Here is a 21,516-nt window from a genome sequence, read left to right on the forward strand (position 1 = left end):
AGTAGTCAGCCCTGCACTGTTTGGTCCAAAGAAAAGCCTTACTGAATATTAAATCCAACTGCATTAGTTCTGACTATAGTGCGATGGTCTAGTATAGCTGCCCTCTCTTGGCCTAATTGGTATTATAATACCGAAAGCAAGATACTTGTGTAGCTAGGAGAATGGGCTGAGTTTGCAGAACAGTGGAGAGAGTGTTTGCTGGCACAGGTGAGCTTCTGACTTGCATCAGCACCAGGAAGGAAAAAAGTGTGACTCGTGAATGAATACACATGGGGATCTTCTGAACCAGGTCTTGGAGGCTGATCTCAAGCACGAGTGACTCACACTGTGCATATGTCAGCGTGTAATACACCTACAGGCTTGTAACTCTTCCTGTAAGGGGCAAGAAATCTAAGTGAAAAAGAAATGGGATCCTAACCGTACCAATAGACAACTTATCATTTTAGTGAGTAGAAAGAAACAAAAGCTACCAGGTGAAGGGATAATTGCCTCATCAGTGTAAAATGTTAGAGGTATGCAAATGTGCACCCTCACAGGCTCAAATTTCAGATTCAAACTGAAGGGGAAACCCATTCTGTTATTTCAGACCCCAATCCATTGAGCACAGGAATGCTACCCATGATGTTTTACTTTCTTGACATCAAAATGTGACAAATATTGTTATGTTTTGTTTATTCTTCAAGAGTAAAACAACTTGCTAAATGCTCAAAAAAGATCGTTGTCTGCTGACTTTTTAAGGGGGAAAAAAAGCCGTTCAATTTTATAGGTAAATTTTTTTTTTTTTTTTGAGACAAGAGCTCTTTACTTAGTTCTGGATAGCCTCTGGAAATTCTTATATAAACCGAGCTGATTCAAACTCAAAGAAACTCACGTGCCTCTGCCTCCTGAGAGTTGGCAACTGAAGGTGTGTGCCACCACATATCTGGCATTAAGCAACATTTTTATAAAGGCTGAGAATAAAGCAGAAGATCGAATTCCTCAAGTGCAGTTTTAGGTAAGGAAGATGGAATATTATATTAACTACACAGAGGAAAGCCAGGTAGAGAGGAAATGTGGTAGCACAGAGTGGAGAATGGAGTTCTACTCCAGCAATAAGCATGGTGAGCATTACCGGGTGGCGGAGTCACTTTTGTCAAAGTTGGAACTGTGGCTGGAAAAAAAAATCGATGAAAAGAAGGGATTAAAATGTGGCTTCATTGAAATTCTACATTAGACTTCAGCTCTCCAGCAATAAGCCTGCTCCAGAGCAGTATGCGTTTATCGTGTGTGTGTGTGTGTGTGTGTGTGTGTGTGTGTGTGTGTGTGTGTGTGTGTTTGCACATGCCAGCACAGCAGGGTGTGTGAGAAGCTGGTGTTGTGGAACACTCCTTAAGAACATTGTCATGGTGCACATCTCTGTCACGCCAGATAACCTACTTTCCTAATTCTTACAAAAGCTAACCTGGGGAATTTTATCACTGCTTTAACATTGAAAAAATGGAGACTTGAGTGGAAGTCTCCAGTGTAACAGGATCAGGTCATTCTCAGCTTAAACCCTCAAGCCCCAGAGCCCATGTTCTTTCTAACTATTCTGTATGCAAGCTGTGGGGGTTGCATTCATGCTGGGCTCAGGGTGATGAATTGGAAAAGTGTCAGAGTAGCAGAGGGCTTATTACTGAAGATAGAAATGTCACAGGGATCAGAGGATTCTCTAGCAAACCCAGGACACTGGAAGGACCTTGGATGAGAGTTGTAACACCTGGTTGTGTTTTGCCATAGCTCTGTGATCTTAAACAAACATGTTTCTTCTTTGTGACTAATTTTCCTCCAAAAATAAGAAATAATTTCTACATTCTCCTCCTGGATCTGCATCTGAGACTCTGTTCCCCTGTTCAACCTATCCCCAGCATCTATCTGCCATCACAGTGTTCAGGGTTAAAAGCAGTGGAGGCCTGTTGTACTCTAGGGGAGCCTGTTGTGCTCTAGGGGAGCTGACTGGCTTCTCTTGATGCCTCTCTTCAGTCTCCTGGGGAAACCGGACCTATTATTCTGGGCCTGTTTTTGTTTGGTGAAGATGCTCATTGGCTCCCTGGGGGGCTGCAATGAGCAAAAAGCCTGGCCAGGAAAGAGGGGGTCTCATCTAAAGTGGAAAATGGAGAAGAATGCTTTGGTTTGACAAGCAGCATGGTGTAAAACCAACAGAGAGGTGTATAAAGAACAAATAAATAGATCTATTGTCCCAACCTATTTGTGATGTGTGTGTGTGTGTGTGTGTGTGTGTGTGTGTGTGTGTGTGTGTGTGTGTGTGTGTGTTTTCTGGTGTGCTGGCTGGGTCAAAGCATGACCTGAAACAACACAACCAAGCAAATGAGATGTGAACCCTTTGCCCAGCCTCCCTCAGGTTCATCGGATCAAAATTAGGGCAAGGGCAGAAGGTGCCTGCCCACTTCTGTGTCTATGTGAAAGAAATGGGGATACCATCTCTGGAGAGGATGTAGGGTTTCTGCATATATCGGGCTTATGTCATAGACAAAGTTCTGCACACAGAGGTTTCATTCCCAAATAGAAAGAGCAAAAGCTATAGTTGTGTTTCAGTTAAGAAACTGAAAAGATTGCTGGAGATCTTGGCAGCATCTGTGTGTGAAGCAGAGATGATGCTTTGGATGAATGCCTTTGCATCAATCTTGTTTGATGACAAGGGGATCGTGAAACAGGTTCATTTTGTAAATATGGCACCACAAACAAGAAACCCATTATGTAAGTTTAAGAACAATGATGGCTTACCACTTGGAGAGGTCAGTTCCGCTGAGGTTGAAGAAGAATTTACAAAGAGCAGAGGAAATACAACTAGTTTCACTTGCAAAAAGAAAATAGAAAAGCCCTGAATAGGTTTGACTTAAGAAATGTGACAGGCTGAAAAGATTACCAGACATCTTCTGTGCTGTAACTGAAGGCTCATCTGTGCATAAACACAAAGAACAGGATGCTTTAAATTCTACTGAAAGACACTGAGGGCATTTTCACTATCTTTACTTGGTGGTCAATATGATCATTGAGCAGATTCAGTTTTGAAACAAACCTAATAAATAAGAAACTCATCTCTTTAATTTAAATAGCACAATGGGGACTTACCATTTGGAGAACTTGCTTCTACTGAGGTTGAAGAAGTATCTATGGACAAAAAGACCAGACATAGCGATGTCATTTGCCAAATAGAAAGGGAAAGGATCTCCTTGTGCTTAATAAATGCAAACTTCTGGGTAATATGGGAACTTAGAAGCTGTGATGTACATGTATGAACATAATTGAGGAGAAGGACTTAGTATGCCACTATAGTGTTCGGGACAACTCTCTGACCTAGTATCCATTGTTAGCTGTATTTTCCAGAGAGCATCTCCCACAAATGGTACTATGAGAGGCTAGGTTACATGTGAATGGAGTGTGGACTGAAGCAGGGAAAGGATGGCCTGTTGCTGGCACTTGGTGCTGGGACACTGACACTGCGGCTAACCTCCTGGCCAGTATTAACTGTGGCCCATTCACATGACTGGCACTGAAAAAGCCAATAGAAATTCTGGAAGTGAAAAAGTCACTCAAGTAAAAGCACAGCAGAAAGTGTCAACATTGGACAAGACCAAGGAGAAGAATGAATTTCAGTGTTCTACCACAAGCTGAAATAATAATACAGCCTGAAGTACATAAAGAAGAAAAATCAACAAATATGACTCAACTTACAAGAAATCAAGCCTAGGAAGCCATGGAATAGAAGAAGGATCCCCGGAGGACATGCCTATCAGCAAGAGGCAACTGCATGCCCTGTGCTGTTCCAGACTGGACTGCCAACCAACTCCTCCCACAGCCCTCACCACACAGTCAAGAACACCACTTCCCTGTTCAATCCCACCATGGAGATTAAATTTGAACACAAGGCACAAAGGGATCATGTACATGAGGAAGAGGATCCACCAAGAGCTGAGGAACCAGCTGTTAGAGGGTTTGTCTTGGATAACTGAAAATCAAATGATGGGAAACTCTAGAGGTTAACAGCAGAATTTGTGAACTTAGAGTTCCTCATTTTACTTAGTGTAGGCTTGATCAGCTTCAGATCTCCTCATGGTGCTAAAATACAAAGCTTGAGCTCAGAGATGGAATATCTAGTTGGTTAGAAAAGGCCTGGTTAACAAGTTGGGTGGCTATGGAAGAATGAAATTAGATCTAGATCTTTCACTCTGCACAAAATCAGTTCAAGATAGATCGGAGACCTTAATGTAAAACACAAAATGCTGAAACTGCCAGAAGACAACATGGGGAAAAACACTTAAAGATGTAGAAATAGGCAAAAACTTTTTGAATAGGACTCTATTAACAGAGTAAATAAATTAAATAATTGAAAAACTGGGACTGCATAAAATTAATGGGCTACAAGCCACAGCCCCAGAAAAGCTAGGTAACAAAGAGGATCCTAAGAGGGACACATGGATTTCCCTGGGAAGGAAATAAATGAGATCACCTGTGTAAACTGGGGGTGGGGGAGATGGAAGGGAGGGAATGGGAACATGAGGGATCAGGTCAGTTGGTTGAGTTGAGGGTAGGACAGAAGGGGAGAGTAATGAAAGAGATATCTTGATGGAAGGGGCCATTTTGGGCTTAGGGAGAACCCTGGTGCCAGGTAATCTCCCAGAAATCCACAAGGATGACCTCAGCTAAGAGTCTTAGCAATAGTGGAGAGGGTGCTTGAACTGGCCTTCCCCTGTAATCAGATTAGTGACTACCCTAATTGTCATCAGAGAGCCTTCATCCAGTAACTGATGGAAGCAAATGCAGAGATCCACAGCAAAGCACTCGACTGAGCTCTAGGAGTCCAGTTGAAGAGAGTGGGGAGTGCTTGTACAAGCAAGAGTAGTCACGATCGTGATGAGGGGAATGGGGACAACCTACAGAGACAGCTTGCTTGAGCTAGTGGAAGTTCACTGACTCCGGACTGACAGTTAGGAAGCCTGCATGGGACTGACCTAGGCCCTCCACATGTGAGCGTCAGTTGTATAGGTTTGTTGTGGGGCCCCTAGCAATGGGATCAGGACCTGCCCCTGATGCATGAATTGGGGGCTTTTTGTAACCTATTCCCTATGCTGGGATGCCTGGCTCAGCCTTGATGTAGGGGGAGGAGCTTGGTCCTGCTTCATCTTGATATGCCATGCTTTGTTGACTCCCATGGGAGGCTTGCTCCTTTCTGAATAGAGGAGTGGATGTGGGAGGAGGTTAGACAGGAGGTGGAGAAGGGAATGGGAAGAGAGAAGGAAGGGGAAACTGTGGTTGGTATATAAAATAAATGAAAACAATTAATAAAAAAGAAATGTGATAACAGAAAACATTAGCAGAGGAGCTTGTCTCTTCTGCTGAGGATGACGATGTATCTGTGAAGGAGACCAGAGAAGGGGGTGTGATAGGGAATGTACTGTGTATGTTTATCTTATTGATTGTTAAATAAAATACTGTTTGGCCAATGAAATGGCAAGTTAGGCAGGACTAGGAGTCAAAGAGGATTCTGGGAAATGTAGTAGAGAAGTGGTGATCCAGGCAGGAAGTGACATAGCAAGGAGACTCATATTTATAGCAGGAGAAACAGGAAGCGTCCCTCTTTTCCCCTCCACTCCTGCTCCAGCGGCACAATGTGATCCACCAGCAAGGAGGGACGCCAATAAGGCGTCCGATAAGGTAAGTCTTATAAAATATATAGGTTTGTGATAGTTTTAAGACTGAGCTAACAGATGAGGAATCCTAGTCATTGGCCAAGCAGCTTTGAACCTAATACAAGTTTCTGTGTATTCATTTGGGTCTAACTCGGGCGGGCGGCTGGCATAAAGCGCACATGTGGCAGTGGGGCTCAGCAGCTTTTGGCGGAAAGATTTATCGTAACAGGGGTGCTTTAAAGTGGACTTTCTTTCACTGATCAGTATTTGATGCCAAAGTGATCATTAAATAGATTTACTTTTTCAGTTTAACAAGACAAATCAGAGAATCTCAGCTCAGTATTTTAAGCAGCAGAACAGGGGACTTACCAGTTGTAGAACTCGATTCTGCGGAGGTTGAAGACATATCTAGAGATCAAAATGAGATGCACAACTGAATCCATTTGTCAAATAGGGGAAAGACAGAAATTGTGTTTAACTTAATGTGACAGAGAGTATTACCAGAGGGTGTCTCTTCTGCAGAGGTTGAAGATGCATCTGTGTTAAAACACAGAAAGCATGATAATTAGAAAGTATCTTTTCGTTGAACTTTGGTTTGTGGTCAACAGAACCATTAAGTAGGTTCATTTTCTAAATACAACATGGCAGATAAGAAACACATGTATGCTAATGAAGACACAAGTTCTTTGGGTGCAGGACATGAAGAAATAAAACTGGGACTGAACTGGAAACATTCTTTCTGCTGGCTAGTTTTCACAGTGCTGAGAGATTTCATTCAGGCTGCTGGGGGATAAATGTCATAAACAGTCTTACTCAGCTGTTAGTCTTTAATGCTGTGCTACTAACATGCCGGACATAATGTACTCACAGGTATAAGAGTGGTATGACTGTTATAGGGGTAACCAAACACTTTCTGACTGCATTTGGAGCCCTCTCCAATGAAAGGAATTTATATTTAATATTGTAAACCTGGTCTGGGTAGGTGATAAGCCCCAGTGGGGAAGGTACTGTAGTTGTCTTGCTAAGTGGACACAATGTGACTGTCAAATTGATTGTCTAAATACTTATAGTTTTGCCCATAGATTAATGTTACTTCCGGCTTTGGCCAGAGAAGCTTGCTTTTGCAAGGATTTGTGGTTCTTGCAGACACTCACAACTGGCCAAAGTGCTGCGAATAAGTGATTTTATGCTTAGCCCCAAATGAGACCTCAACATTGTCTCTTCCAGGTCTCAGGAAACTGAGTAGAAAGAACATAACAGCAGGAGGAAGTCCTAGGGTGTTCAGGACCATTGTCTTCTGGGCATGACAGATGTTGCACTCTTGATTCTCAGCAGCTATGATTATTTACACAAGATTTGCACGAGATTGAGCTCCTCGTCATCCCTTTGTGGAAAGAAGAGGAGCTCCTGAGCCCTAATACCTCCCTGAGGCACTATAGGCAGTTGATAGTTGCTGAGAGAGAGTGAAGGGGAGCAGTGTGGGCTCTCTTAGGTGTTGTAGTCACTGATAAGTTGTCTGTGCTCTTTTCAGTAACTCCTCACTTATGTTTTGCTAGGGAACCTTAATTAAGCTGATTAGTACAAAGCCATGAAATAGAAGATGGTCTAGCTGGAAAGAGGAACAGAATTATTAAGTGTATGAGGGGCACAGGGGAGGGTGATGGAGGTGAATATAATCAAAGCACACTATATGCAAGTGTGAAATTGTCATAACAAAACTCACTATCATGTGTAAATCACATATACTAACAGTTGAAAACCAAAAACCACTTATTATTAGTTAAAACAACACAGTGAAGAAACAGTGAAGAATGTTACCGCTTAGCTCTTGACTCTCACTCTCTGCTGAGGTTGAAGACTTATCTATGAGCAAAGAGAAGAAGAAATGCACGTGTGATCACTTTCCAAACAGAAAGAGGAAAAACTATGATTGTGTTTCACTTAGGAAATGTGATGGAGTGAAAAGATCACCAGAGATCTCTGCTGTGATTAAATGTTCATGTGTGTGTAAATCCAGAGAACAGGATGTTCTGAAATGAGTAGAATTATATTGGGGGTAGGTTTCATTCATTCACTTTGCTTTATGATTAATGTGATATTAAATATGTTTACTGTCTAGATACAGCACAACAAATAAGAAATGTCTTCATTAGCTAAGCAGAACATTAGAGAAGTCTACCATTTGGAGAGCTTGATTCCACTGAGCCTGAGGAAGTATCTACAGACAAAGAGAAATAAATATTTGGATAATTTGCCAAACAGAAAGAGAAAGGGCTGTCATTTGTATAATGTAAAAACATAAAAGGCAGAAAACATTACCAGAGGAGGTATCATCTGCAGAGACTGAAGATGCATCTGTGTAGAAAGACAGAGAACAGGATGCTTTGAAATGAATAAAATTATGCCCAGGTTGGTTTTTATTAGCTTTACATTGTAGTCAATGTGGTCATTAACTAAATTTACTGTCCAACAAGGGATTTCTTCACTAGGTAAGCAGCAAAATGGGATACTTTACCATTCAGAGAGCTTGATTTTGCTGAGGTTGACGAAATGCCTATAGACAAAGAAAGAAGAGCCAGGGCTAGGTCCTTTGCCCAATAGAAAGAGTAAAAGCTTTCACTGTATTTAAGAAATATGACAGGCAGAAAAATTACCAGGGGATGGATCTTCTGCCAATGAAGATGCATCTATATATAAACCCAGAAAATAGGATGCTTTGAAATGAGTATACTGGACTGGGAGCATGGCTCAGTAAGTAAAGTGTTTACCTTACAAACATGTGAACCTGAGATCAATTTAGAGCACCCACATAAAATGCTGTGAGTGGTTGTGTGCCCTATCTTCCCAGCACAGGGAGACAGAAAAAGGAGGATGCCCATAGCTCTGTGTTCAGTGGCTCTAGACTAATTAGTGAGCTCCAGGCCAATGAGAGACCCTGCCTCAAAGGAGGTGAACAAATGTTCCCAAGGATGACATCTGAGGTCCTCTTCCAGCCTCACACACACACATGTAGAACAATGCTCATAGTCTCCATACAAACATCATCCACAAGCATGAGAAAGATGTGTTTCTTGTCACTGGGCTTTATTTTGTGGTCAGTGTGATTATTAAATGGGCTCCTGTTCTAATTACAACACAACTGATAAGAAATTCACTTCATCTAGTTAAACAGAATGTTGGGGGAAACATTACCAGTTGGAGAGCTGGATTCTTCTGAGGCTGAAGAAGTATCTACAGACAAAGAGAAACAAATATTTAGGTAATTTATCAAATAGGAAGAGTAAAGGCTGTCATTTGTTTAATGTAAAAGCATGACGGGCAGAAAACATTACCAGAAGAGATGTCTTCTGCAGAGACTGAAGATGAATCTGTATATGAAGCCAGAAAATAGCATGTTGTAAAATGAATGTGTTGGGCCAAGAAGATGGCTCAGTAGGTAAATAAGCACTTGCCTTGAAAACTTGTGACTCTGATATCAATTCCTAGAACCCATGTAAAACTGCCTGAGTGATGTGTACTTGTAATCCCAGCACTGAGGAGATAGGGGCAAGAGGAATCCTGTGCCTGTGGCCAAAGTTACTCTAGCCCAACTAGTGATCTCCAGGCAATGAAAGACCCTGTCCCAAAGAAGATGGAATGCACTCCTGAAACTGGCACTCAACATTGTCCCCCAGCCTCCACATACATGTGTGCACAGGTGTAAGAACACTATCATGTGTATGCACTATCACATAAGAACGTACACACACACACACACACACACACACACACACACACACACACACACACACATGAAGAATGAGTATTTTTTGCATTTTTAAATCTTTGGGCAATGCAATCATTAACTGGGACTATCTTTTAAATACAACATGAAAACTATCTGAATATATAAGCAGCACAATGAGGGAGTCTATCAGGTGGAGAGATTGCTTCTGTTAAGGTTGAAGAAATAGCAATAGAACCATAGGGAAAAAGGCATCCTTAGATTATTTTTGTAATGAAAAGGTGGAAGCTCTGATTGTTTAAATTAATAGATGTGACAGGTTAAAAACATTACCTGAAGAGGTCTCTTCTGCTGAGGCTGAAGATGCATCTGTATGTAAATCTAGAGAACAGAATGATTTTTAAAAAGTGACTCTTTCATTGATCTTTGCCTTATGGTCAATATGATTTACATCTATTAATTTTCTGAATATGAATGGCAAGTAGGAAAAGCATCTCTGTTGGTGAAGATACCACACACTTTGCTGGAAGGTCATGCAGAAATAAAGCTGTAATTGAGCTGGAAGCTTTCTCCCTAGTAGCTAACTTTCATAGTGCAGGAAGATGCTTTGCAAGATGCTGGGGACAAAGTGTCAGCAGCAGCATTTCTCATCTGTAAGCCTCGAAGACTACCTTACTGACTTTCCGGGCAAGATATGTCCACTGGTATAAGAGTGGCATGACTTCTTTAATTTCTTTCTTTAAAGACTCAAAGTTCTCACTATACAGGTTCCGCTCTTAGGCATATACCTAGAAGAAGCACATTCATACAACAAGGACATCTGTTCAACCATGTTTATAGCAGCATTGTTTGTAATAGCCAGAACTTGAAAGCAACCTAGATGCCCCTCAATTGTAGAATGGATGGAGAAAATGTGGTGCATTTAGATAATGGAAATTGAAATTTGCAGACAAATGGATGGAACTAGAAAAAAAAAAAACATCCTGAGTGAGATAACCCAGTCACAAAAAGACAAATATGGTATGTATTCACGTATATATGGATTTTAGATCTAGAGAAAAGGATTATCAGCCTACAATACACACCACCAGAGGAGCTAGAAAACAAGGAAGACCCTAAGATAGACATACATGGTCCCCTGGAGAAGGGGAAAGGGACAAGATCTCCTGAGCTAATTGGGAGCATGGCAGGAGGGGAGAGGGAATTAGGAGAAAGAGAAGGGGAGAAGAGGAGGGGAGAGGAGGACATGAGGGAGCAGGAAGATTGAGTCAGGGGAAGAAAAGAGGAGAGCAAGAAAAGAGATACCATAATAGAAATAGTCATTATAAGTTTAAAGAGAAATCTGTCATTAGGGAAATGTCAAGAGATCTACAAGGCTGACCCCAAATAAGAATCAAAGCAATAGTGAAGTTGCTACCTTAAATGCCCTTCTCCAATAATGAGATTGATGACTACCTTATATGCCATCCTAGAGCCTTCATCCAATAGCTGATGGAAGCAGAAGCAGATACCCACATCTAAACACTGAGCCCAACTCTGGAATCCAGTGCAGAGAGGGAGGAGTGATGAGCAAAGAGGTCAAGACCAGGCTGGAGAAACCCACAGAAACAGCTGACCTGAACAAGGGATTGCTCATGGACCCCAGACTGATAGCTGGGAAACCACCATAGGACTGATCCAGACCCCCTGAAGGAGGATGTCTGTTTAGAGGTCTGGTTAATCTATGGGGCCTCTGATAGTGGATCAGTATTTATCCCTAGTACACGAATGTACTTGGAAGCCCAATCCACATAGAGGGATACTCTCTCAGCCTAGGCTCATGGGGGTGGGTCTAGGCCCTGCTCTAAATGATATGACATACTTTGAAAAAAAATCCCCCATGGAAGGTCTCACTGTCCCTGTGGAGCAGAAAGGATGGGATAGGGGGTTGGTGGGTAGCAGGGGAGGAGGGGAGGGAGAGGGAACTGGGATTGAAATGTAAAACAAGCTTGTTTCTAATTTAAATTTAAAAAAGAAAAAAAAGAGTGGCATGACTATTGTAGATGTAACCAACTCTTTTCTTACTGGATGTGAGGTTACTTCATAGGAGTTCTGTATTAAAACCTTGTCAAAAGTCCATGGTACAAGAGGTGATAGGCTTTAGTGCCAAAGCTATGGTTGTTGTTTTGCTACATGGGTGTGACATTGCTGTCAAACTGACATCTAAGTAATTGTGTTGTGATGAGTGCTGGTTTTAGCTTTGGTCAAAGAAGCTTCTTTTTGCAATGGTTGGTAGTTACTCTAGAGACTCGTATCTGGTCCAAGTAATGATAACAAGTGACTTGAATGCTCAGTCTTAACTTGGGCACTTCAGTCTCCTCTCCAGGATCAGGGAGTAGCATGTAATAGGAGACAGGCTTATCCTGGTTTCATTTAAGGTTATAGTTAGCTCTAATGACATATACTTCCTTATGAAGAACACATTAAAAAAAAACTATAAAGCAAAGCAAGTGTAAAAGCTGGAGGAAGTGATGGAGCGCTGAGGAACATTATCTTCTAAGTATGGGGTAGCACGATTGTGCTCTTGAACTCTCCACCAATATAATTACCTGCACATGACTTGTCCAAGGTTGAACCTACAATCATTGCCATGAAAGTGGGAGACTCATGAGACCTGTCACTCCTTAAGTTTCTATACAAAAACTGCTTGCTATGGGAGTGAGAGACATTTATTTTAGTGGCACAGCCACTGCTAGAGTTGCCAATGCTTTCAGAAATAACCCTCAACTATGCTTCTCCAATAACCCAAATCAAGTCCTTGGTCCATAAAATGAAAAGGTACCAAAGTAGTAGAAGTCCTCTGGGAAGAGGAACAGGGTGAGGAGCAGTATGAGGACTGGATGGAGCACTGCATATACTTGAGTATCACTAAATATGCCACGTACAGGTATGAAAATATCATATGAAATTCGCTATTATATATAATTAAATATTATTTTTAAAAGGGGGGTTGGAGAGATTGCTCTGTGATAAAGATTGCTAACTGTTCTTCCAGAGGACTCAAGTTCACTCCCCAGCACTCACATTGGTGGCTCACAGCTGTCTGTAACTCCATCTCCAGTTGGATCCTAAGTTTTTGGTCTCCATGAACACCCATACTCATATGTACATATATAAGTATGTAGGGGAATCCTGTTTAGAGGTAATGCTGACCAAGCCCACTTGGGGCTGGACACAGGTGTCGCTGATCACACCCGCTTGGGCGTCGTCAGATTGACGTGGAAAAGGTTTAGAGAGTTAGGGGTGTGCACGCATGTCCCCTTCTCTCACTCCCTGCTGCCTGGCTAATCGGACTTGCATGAGTGCTAGTCCTTAATAAACTACCTGTTATCAATCAAATCTGACTCCACATTGTGTTCGGCAATACATGTACATACCCAATATATGTAATTAAGAATTAAAAGAAGCATTTCATTGTTTAGGCAACATCGTGAAGAACTTTACCAGTTGGCTCTCCACTCTTCCCTTCTGCTGAAGTTGAAGACGTATCTATGAGCAAAGAGAAGAAGAAATGTAAGTGTGATCACTTTCCAAACAGAGGAAAAACTATGATTGTGTTTCACTTAAGAGCTGTGATGGACTGAAAAGGTGACAAGAGGAGATCTCCTCTGTGACTGATAAGACATTTGTTTCATTTATCTTAACACAATATTGGGAACATTACCAGCTGCAGAGCTTGATTCTTCTGAGTCTGAAGAAATATCTAAGACAAAAAGAAATAAATATTTGGATAATTTGCCAAACAGAAAGAGAAAGGGCTGTCATTTGTATAATGTAAAAACATAAAAGGCAGAAAACATTACCAGAGGAGGTATCATCTGCAGAGACTGAAGATGCATCTGTGTAGAAAGACAGAGAACAGGATGCTTTGAAATGAATAAAATTATGCCCAGGTTGGTTTTTATTAGCTTTACATTGTAGTCAATGTGGTCATTAACTAAATTTACTGTCCAACAAGGGATTTCTTCACTAGGTAAGCAGCAAAATGGGATACTTTACCATTCAGAGAGCTTGATTTTGCTGAGGTTGACGAAATGCCTATAGACAAAGAAAGAAGAGCCAGGGCTAGGTCCTTTGCCCAATAGAAAGAGTAAAAGCTTTCACTGTATTTAAGAAATATGACAGGCAGAAAAATTACCAGGGGATGGATCTTCTGCCAATGAAGATGCATCTATATATAAACCCAGAAAATAGGATGCTTTGAAATGAGTATACTGGACTGGGAGCATGGCTCAGTAAGTAAAGTGTTTACCTTACAAACATGTGAACCTGAGATCAATTTAGAGCACCCACATAAAATGCTGTGAGTGGTTGTGTGCCCTATCTTCCCAGCACAGGGAGACAGAAAAAGGAGGATGCCCATAGCTCTGTGTTCAGTGGCTCTAGACTAATTAGTGAGCTCCAGGCCAATGAGAGACCCTGCCTCAAAGGAGGTGAACAAATGTTCCCAAGGATGACATCTGAGGTCCTCTTCCAGCCTCACACACACACATGTAGAACAATGCTCATAGTCTCCATACAAACATCATCCACAAGCATGAGAAAGATGTGTTTCTTGTCACTGGGCTTTATTTTGTGGTCAGTGTGATTATTAAATGGGCTCCTGTTCTAATTATAACACAACTGATAAGAAATTCACTTCATCTAGTTAAACAGAATGTTGGGGGAAACATTACCAGTTGGAGAGCTGGATTCTTCTGAGGCTGAAGAAGTATCTACAGACAAAGAGAAACAAATATTTAGGTAATTTATCAAATAGGAAGAGTAAAGGCTGTCATTTGTTTAATGTAAAAGCATGACGGGCAGAAAACATTACCAGAAGAGATGTCTTCTGCAGAGACTGAAGATGAATCTGTATATGAAGCCAGAAAATAGGGAGTTGCAATTTTAGTGTCTTGATGGCTCAGTAGATAAAGTACGTGCGTTGGAAACTTGTGACTCTGAGATCAGTTCTCAGAACCCACGTAAAACTGCCTGGAGTAATGTGTACTTGTAATCCCAACACTGAGGAGACAGAGGCAAGAAGAACCCAGTGCCTGCGGCCAGTTACCCTACCCCAATTAGTGAGCTCCTAGCCAATGAGAGACACTGTCCAGGAGGAGATGGATGGTGCTACTGAAAGTGATACCCAACATTGTCCTCCAGCCTCCACATATGTGTGCACTCTGGTGCAAGAGCATCTGAGCAACACCTGAGTGCATGAGGCGTGTGCATGCGCGCGCACGTGTGCACACGTGGACACACGTATCCTTTGGTCATTGCTTTGTGGTCAAAGTGATCACTAGTAGGCTTATTTTGTAAACACAACATGGCAACATGACAGAAAGACAACTCTCTAATTAGTGAACCATCACAATGCTGAGTTTGAAGAAAATGCTGTAGACAGAGAGGAGGAGACATACCCGGATTCCTTTGCCAAATAGAAAGAGGAAAATCTCTGACTGTTTAATAAGAAAATTGACAGTCAAAAACCTTACCAGAGGAAGTGTCTTCTGCTGAGGCTGAAGATGCATCTGTGTATAAATCCAGAGAAGAAGATGCTCTAACACGAGTACAACAATACTTGGGGTGTTTTCACTATCTTTACTTAGTGGTCAGCTTGACCATTAAGTAGGTTCAGTGTCTAAGTACAACACGACAAATAAGAAAATAGTTAAGCAGCACCATGTGTTTACCATTTGAAGAACTTGTTTCTGCTGAGGTTGAAGAAGTGTCTATAGACAAAGAGAAGAAAAGGCACAGCCGGATCATTTACAGATTCGGAGGAAGAAAAGCTATAATTTTATTTAAATTAAGAAAAATGACAGGTAGAAAACATTACCAGAGGAGGTCACTCCTGCTGATGAAGATACATCTATGTATAAACCCAGAAAAAAAAATGGGAGGCTTTAAAATTAATGCCTTGGGCTGGAAGGATGGCTCAGCTGGACAACCTGAGCTTAATTCCCAGGAGTTACGTAAAAGTGCTGGGAGTGCTGGCATGAGTTTGTAATCTCAGCACTGGGGAGGCAGAGACATGGGGACCCATATGGCTTACTGGCCAGTCATTCAGTCTAATTAGTGAGCTCCAGGCTAGTGAAAGATCCTGTCTTAAAGAAGTGGATGGCATTCCTAAGAATGACACATAAGGTCCTTCTCTAGTTTCCCTACACAAGAGCACCTATGGGTACAGATGCGCCTTCACGTGTGAACACACATACATATACTCAGAAGAAACACGAGTGGCTTTCATTGATCTTTACTTTGTAGTCAGTGTGATTGTAAGTAGGCTGATTTTCTAAATACATGATAAGAAGGAATACTATCTCACTAGTTAAATAGCATCATAGGAGACTTTACAAGTTGAAGAAGTCACTTTTGCTGAACTTGAGAACATATATATGAATGAAAAGTAGATGAACCATATCTAGGGTCAGTTGCCAAAAAGAAGGGAAAAAAATCTCTGGTTGTATTAAAGAAATGTGACAGTCAAAAACATTACCTGGGGATGATTCCACTTCTTCTGAGGATGAAGATGCATCTATATAAAGAAACCCAGAGACAGGGTGCTTTGAAATGAGTCTCTTCATTGACCCTTGTCTTGTAGCTAATATGATCATTAAGTGGATTAATTTCTAAATATGACTTGACAAATAAGGAACCCATCAAGACACCCCACACTTTGCTTGCTGGGTATACAGAAATCGAGGTGTAACTGAGCTGTAAGCTTTCTTCTTCCCAGCCAACTTTCACAGGGATGGTTGGTATTGTTCAGACTGTTGGAGAAGCACTGTCATCAATAGTCTTATTCCACTGTGAATTCTGCATGTTACACTGTTGATTTGCTAGGAGACATGCTCCCCTTGGGGTAAGAGTGACATGACTCTTGTGGGTGTAACTAACTTTTCTGATTCGATTTGAGGCTACTCCCTAGGAATCTAGTACTGTAAACCTGGTCAAAAACCCATAGAATAGAACAAGATAGGTCTAGTGGGAAGGCTACTGCTGTTGTTTTGCTAAATGGAATTGATATGGCTGTCAAATTGACATCTAAATTATTATGTTTATGCCCATAAATTGGTGATGGTTTCTGTTTTTGTCAGAGAAGCTTCTTTTTTGCAGTGGGTAGTGGTGACTACAGAGACTAATAACTGCTCAAAGTGCTGATAACATCTGACTTAAATGCTCAGCCCTAAGTGGGACTATGTCATCCCCCTCCAAGATCAGGGAACATTGTTGAAGAAGAGTTGGTGATCTTGAGTTTCATTTTAGGTCTGTGGTTAGTTATAACAACTCATATTGCATATGAGAAAAAAATGAGAAACTTCAAAACCCAAACAGAATGTAAGTGCCAGAGAAAGGCTCACAGTGATTTGGCATGCCGTCTTCTGGGCATGATGTGCCTATGGCTCACTCACAACTTCAGTAATTATCTGCCCCAAGACATGCACAAGACTGTGCCCACTATTATTCTGCCATGGGGAGTGCATACTTAAGTGGCCCTTTCCCTCTCTAAGTTACAGGCAGTAACTGATGGCTAGGGGAGGGAGAGACATTTTCTTCAATGGTCTGGCCACTGTTCCTGCAAATAATCCCTTCTCTATGCGTCTGTAAGCAGCCCAATTCATATTTACTAGTTCACACAAAACCACGTGGAAGTAGAGGGGGACCACTGGAATGTGGGGGTACAGTGGGTAAATATGGTGAAAATACAGTATGCACATATATCTCAAAGGTCAAGATGAAGCCCATTATTATATATAATTTAAACATGCTAATAAACACCTTTAAAAATAAACACATCTCAGCCGGGCATTGGTGGTGCACGCCTTTAATCCCAGCACTCGGGAGGCAGAGGCAGGCGGATCTCTGTGAGTTCGAGACCAGCCTGGTCTACAAGAGCTAGTTCCAGGACAGCCTCCAAAGCCACAGAGAAACCCTGTCTCAAAAAACCAAACAAAAACAAAAACAAAACAAAAAAACCCATCTCTTTAGTTAAGCAACTTTGTGGGGGACTTTACCAGTTGGAGAGATTACTTCTACTGACACTGAAGTAGTGTCAATGAACAAGCATAAGAAGAAATGTACTTAGAGCCACCCTCCAAACAGAAAGATTAAAAGCACTGAGTATATTTAACTTCAGAAGTATAAGCTGAAAATGTTACCAGAGGATGTCTCCTCTTCTGCTGAGACTGGAGATGCATCTGTTTAAAAACCCAGAGAACAGGGTGCTTTAAAACAAGCAGGGCGCTGGCTGGTGCCCAAGTCTTAGGTGAGTCTGGGCGCTGCTCTGCTCCCTGACCTCCCCCATCAACCCCTGCTCGCTTCTGCCTGAACCGCCCCCCCCCCCCCCCGCCACTCGACAAGAGTGAGTGGATCTGCCCAGACCGGAATGCCCACCCTGAGTCTGGACACACACCCACTCTTGTCCACCCACAGCCCTCTGCCCTCCGGCTGCCACCTGAACCTGAGCCTGAGCCTGAGCCTGAGCTGAGCCTGAGCCTGAGCCTGAGCCTGAGCCTGAGCCTGAGCCTGAGCCTGAGCCTGAGCCTGAGCCTGAGCCTGAGCCCTCCACCTGCCACCTGAGAGAGGGAGAGACTCCACCTGCACCCACTGGAAGAAGGGATGGGAAGACAACAGAGTAAGAACACACTCAACAACAAAAAGATCAATATGACACCACCAGAATCTAGGGACTCCACACCAGTAAGAACTGTAAAGCCGGACGTAAAGGATGAAGAAGAGACAGACCTTAAAAATTATCTTATGAAGATGATAGAGACCATCAAAGAGGAAACAAGAAAATCCCTTAAAGAAATAGAAGAAAAAACAAGCAAAAAATTACATGAAATGGAGGAAAAGACAAACCAAAAAATTCAAGAAGTAAACAAATCTCTTAAAGAATCGAAAGAAAGCCATGAAAAACATCCAAATAAGTGAAGGAAGCACTCAAAACAGTTCAAGGCACAAAAGCTGAAATAGACACAATAAAGAAAACACAGAATGCTGGAAATAGAAAGGCTGGATAAACGATCAGGAACTAAAGATGTGAGTATAACCAATATAATTCAAGAGATGGAAGAGAGAATCTCAGTTGTTGAAGACTCACTAGAGGATATACAGTCGTGGACCAAAGAAAATCTCAAGTCCAACAAATCCCTAACACAAAATATTCAGGAAATATGGGACACCGTGAAAAGACCAAACCTAAGAATAATAGGTATAGAAGAAGGCAAAAAAATTCAGCTCAAAGGTACAGAAAACTTATTCAACAAAATCATTGAAGAAAACTCCCCCAACCTAAAGAAGGATATGCCTATGAAAGTACAAGAAGCTTACAAAACACCAAAAGAAAGTCCCCTCACCACATAATAATCAGAACACCAAATTTACAGAATAAAGAAAAAATTTAAGAGCAGCAAAAGAAAAAGGTCAAGTAACATACAAAGGCAGACCTATCCGAATTACAGCCAACTTCTCAATGGCAACTTTAAAAGCCAGAAAATCATGGATAGACGTTCTACAAACTCTAAGGGAACATGGATGTCAGCCCAGACTACTGTATCCAGCAAAGCTTTCAATCACTATAGATGGAGAAAACAAGATATTCCATGACAAAACCAGATTTAAGCAATACATATCCACAAATCCAGCCCTACAGAAATTAATGGAAGGAAAACTCCAATGTAATGAAGATAACTATGCTCAAAAAAACCATAGGCAATAGATAATCTCACTTTACCAAACACCCCAAAAAAGTGGGGAAATCCACACACAATAACACCACCACCAACAAATCCAAAACAAACAAGAATCAACAATCAATAGACATTAATATCCCTCAATGTCAATGGTCTTAACTTGCCTATAAAAAGATACAGGCTAACAGAATCCATCCTTCTGCTGCATACAAGAAACACATCTCAACTTTAAAGACAGTCAGTACCTCAGAATAAAGGGTTGGGAAAAGATTTTCCAATTAAATGGACCCAAGAAACAAGCTGGTGTAGCAATCCTAATATCTAACAAATTAGACTTCAAACTAAAATCAATCAAAGGAGATGAAGAAGGGCATTTCATACTTATCACAGGAAAAGTCCATCAAGATGAAGTCTCAATCCTGAACATCTGCCCCAAATACAAAGACACCCACATTTGTAAAAGAAACATTACTAAAGCTCAAATCACAATAAAATCTCACACACTTATCGCAGGAGACTTCAACACCCCACTCTCACCACTAGATAGGACCACTAGACAGAAGCTTAACAAAGAAACAAAAGAACTAACAGATGTTATTACCAAATTAGGTTTAATAGATATCTATAGAACATTCCACCCAAACATAAAAGAATATACCTTCTTCTCAGCGCCACATGGAACCTTCTCTAAAATTGACCACATACTTGGCAACATAGCAAACCTACACAGATACAAAAAACAAAAAAAAATGGAGTAACCCCCTGTATCTTATCAGACCACCATGCTTTAAAGTTAGAATTCAACAACAACACAAATTGCAGAAACCCTACAAACTCATGGAAATTAAATAATGCACAATTGAACCATTCCTGGGTCAAGGAAGAAATAAAAAAAGAAAATAAAGACTTCCTAGAATTTAATGAGAATGAAGATACAACATACCCAAACCTATGGGACACTTTGAAAGCAGTGCTAAGAGGAAAGTTCATAGCACTAAATGCCCACATGAAGAAACTGGAGAATAGTCACTCTAGAGAATTAACAGTGCAACTGAAAGATCTAGAACAAAAGGAAGCAAACACTCCCTGGAGGAGTAGATGCCAGGAAATAATCAAACTGAGGGCTGAAATCAATAAAGTAGAAACTAGCAAAACACTACAAAGACTCAGTGAAACAAAGAGTTGGTTCTTCGAGAAAGTCAACAAGATAGACAAACCTTTATTCAAACTAACCAAAAGGCAGAGAGAGAGAGCATGCTAATTAACAAAATCAGAAATGAAAAGGGAGACATAATAATGGACACTGAAGAAATCCAGAGAATCATCAGGTCATATTTTGAAAACCTGTACTCCACAAAATTTGAAAATCAGAATGAAATGGACAATTTCCTGGATAGATATCACTTACCAAAATTAAATCAAGAACAGATAAGCAAGTTAAACAGACCTATAACCCCTAAAGAAATAGAAGCAGTCATCAAAAATCTACCAACCAAAAAAGCTCAGGCCCAGATGGATTCACTGCAGAATTCTATCATAAATTCAAAGGAGAGCTAATACCAGTACTCTTCAAATTGTTCTACACAACAGCAGCAGAAGGGACATTGCCAAGCTCTTTTTATGAGGCTACAATTACCTTGGTACCCAAGCCACACAAAGACAAAATGAAAATGAATTACAGACCAATATCTCTCATGAACATCAACACAAAAATATTCAACAAAATACTGGCAAATAGAATTCAAAAACACATCAGAGAAATCATCCACCATGATCAAGTTGGCTTTATCCCAGAAAAGCAGGGATGGTTCAACATATGAAAATCCATCAATGTAATCCACCATATAAACAAACTGAAAAAGAAAAACCACATGATTATCTTGATAGATGTGAAAAAGCCTTTGACAAAATCCAACATCCCTTCATGATAAAGGTCTTGAAGAGATCAGGAATAACAGGAACATACCTAAACATGATAAAAGCAATATATAGCAAACTAACAGCCAACATCAAACTAAATGGAGAGAAACTCAAGGCTATTCCTCTAATCAGGAACAAGACAAGGCTGTCCACTCTCTCCATGTCTCTTCAATATTGTACTTGAAGTCCTAGCAGAGCAATAAGACAACAAAAGGAGATTAAGGAATCAATCAAATTGGAAAGGAAGAAGTCAAACTTCACTATTTGCAGATGATATGATAGTTTACATAAGTGACTTGAAAAACTCTACCAGGGAACTCCTACAGCTGATAAATACCTTCAGCAAAGTGGCAGGATACAAGATTAACTCAAAAAAATCAGTAGCCCTACTATATACAGAAGATAAATGTGCTGAGAAGGAAAGCAGAGCAACATCACCATTTATAATAGCAACTAACAAAATAAAGTATCTTGGGGTAACACT

The 21,516-nt window shown here is 41.0% G+C and overlaps 1 protein-coding gene across 1 annotated transcript in view; it reads right to left on the bottom strand.

The window, feature by feature from the left end:
• Window positions 1-21,516, bottom strand: part of LOC100766665 (putative DMBT1-like protein) — a 124,742-nt gene that overhangs the window by 9,161 nt on the left and 94,065 nt on the right. The window contains exons 43-61 of the mRNA XM_035441609.1: window positions 17,577-17,615; window positions 15,914-15,952; window positions 15,254-15,286; window positions 15,108-15,146; window positions 14,910-14,945; window positions 12,877-12,921; window positions 9,727-9,762; window positions 9,002-9,037; window positions 8,862-8,900; window positions 8,185-8,223; window positions 7,989-8,051; window positions 7,849-7,887; window positions 7,488-7,532; window positions 6,171-6,206; window positions 6,039-6,077; window positions 5,357-5,393; window positions 3,112-3,152; window positions 2,764-2,802; window positions 1,112-1,150 (exon numbers count right to left, since the gene is read on the bottom strand). Coding sequence (XP_035297500.1) covers window positions 1,112-1,150; window positions 2,764-2,802; window positions 3,112-3,152; window positions 5,357-5,393; window positions 6,039-6,077; window positions 6,171-6,206; window positions 7,488-7,532; window positions 7,849-7,887; window positions 7,989-8,051; window positions 8,185-8,223; window positions 8,862-8,900; window positions 9,002-9,037; window positions 9,727-9,762; window positions 12,877-12,921; window positions 14,910-14,945; window positions 15,108-15,146; window positions 15,254-15,286; window positions 15,914-15,952; window positions 17,577-17,615 — 759 coding nt within the window. The remainder of the gene's footprint in view (window positions 1-1,111; window positions 1,151-2,763; window positions 2,803-3,111; window positions 3,153-5,356; window positions 5,394-6,038; window positions 6,078-6,170; window positions 6,207-7,487; window positions 7,533-7,848; window positions 7,888-7,988; window positions 8,052-8,184; window positions 8,224-8,861; window positions 8,901-9,001; window positions 9,038-9,726; window positions 9,763-12,876; window positions 12,922-14,909; window positions 14,946-15,107; window positions 15,147-15,253; window positions 15,287-15,913; window positions 15,953-17,576; window positions 17,616-21,516) is intronic.

This window comes from Cricetulus griseus, chromosome 3 (genome assembly GCF_003668045.3).
Source record: "Cricetulus griseus strain 17A/GY chromosome 3, alternate assembly CriGri-PICRH-1.0, whole genome shotgun sequence".
Taxonomy (NCBI): domain Eukaryota; kingdom Metazoa; phylum Chordata; class Mammalia; order Rodentia; family Cricetidae; genus Cricetulus; species Cricetulus griseus.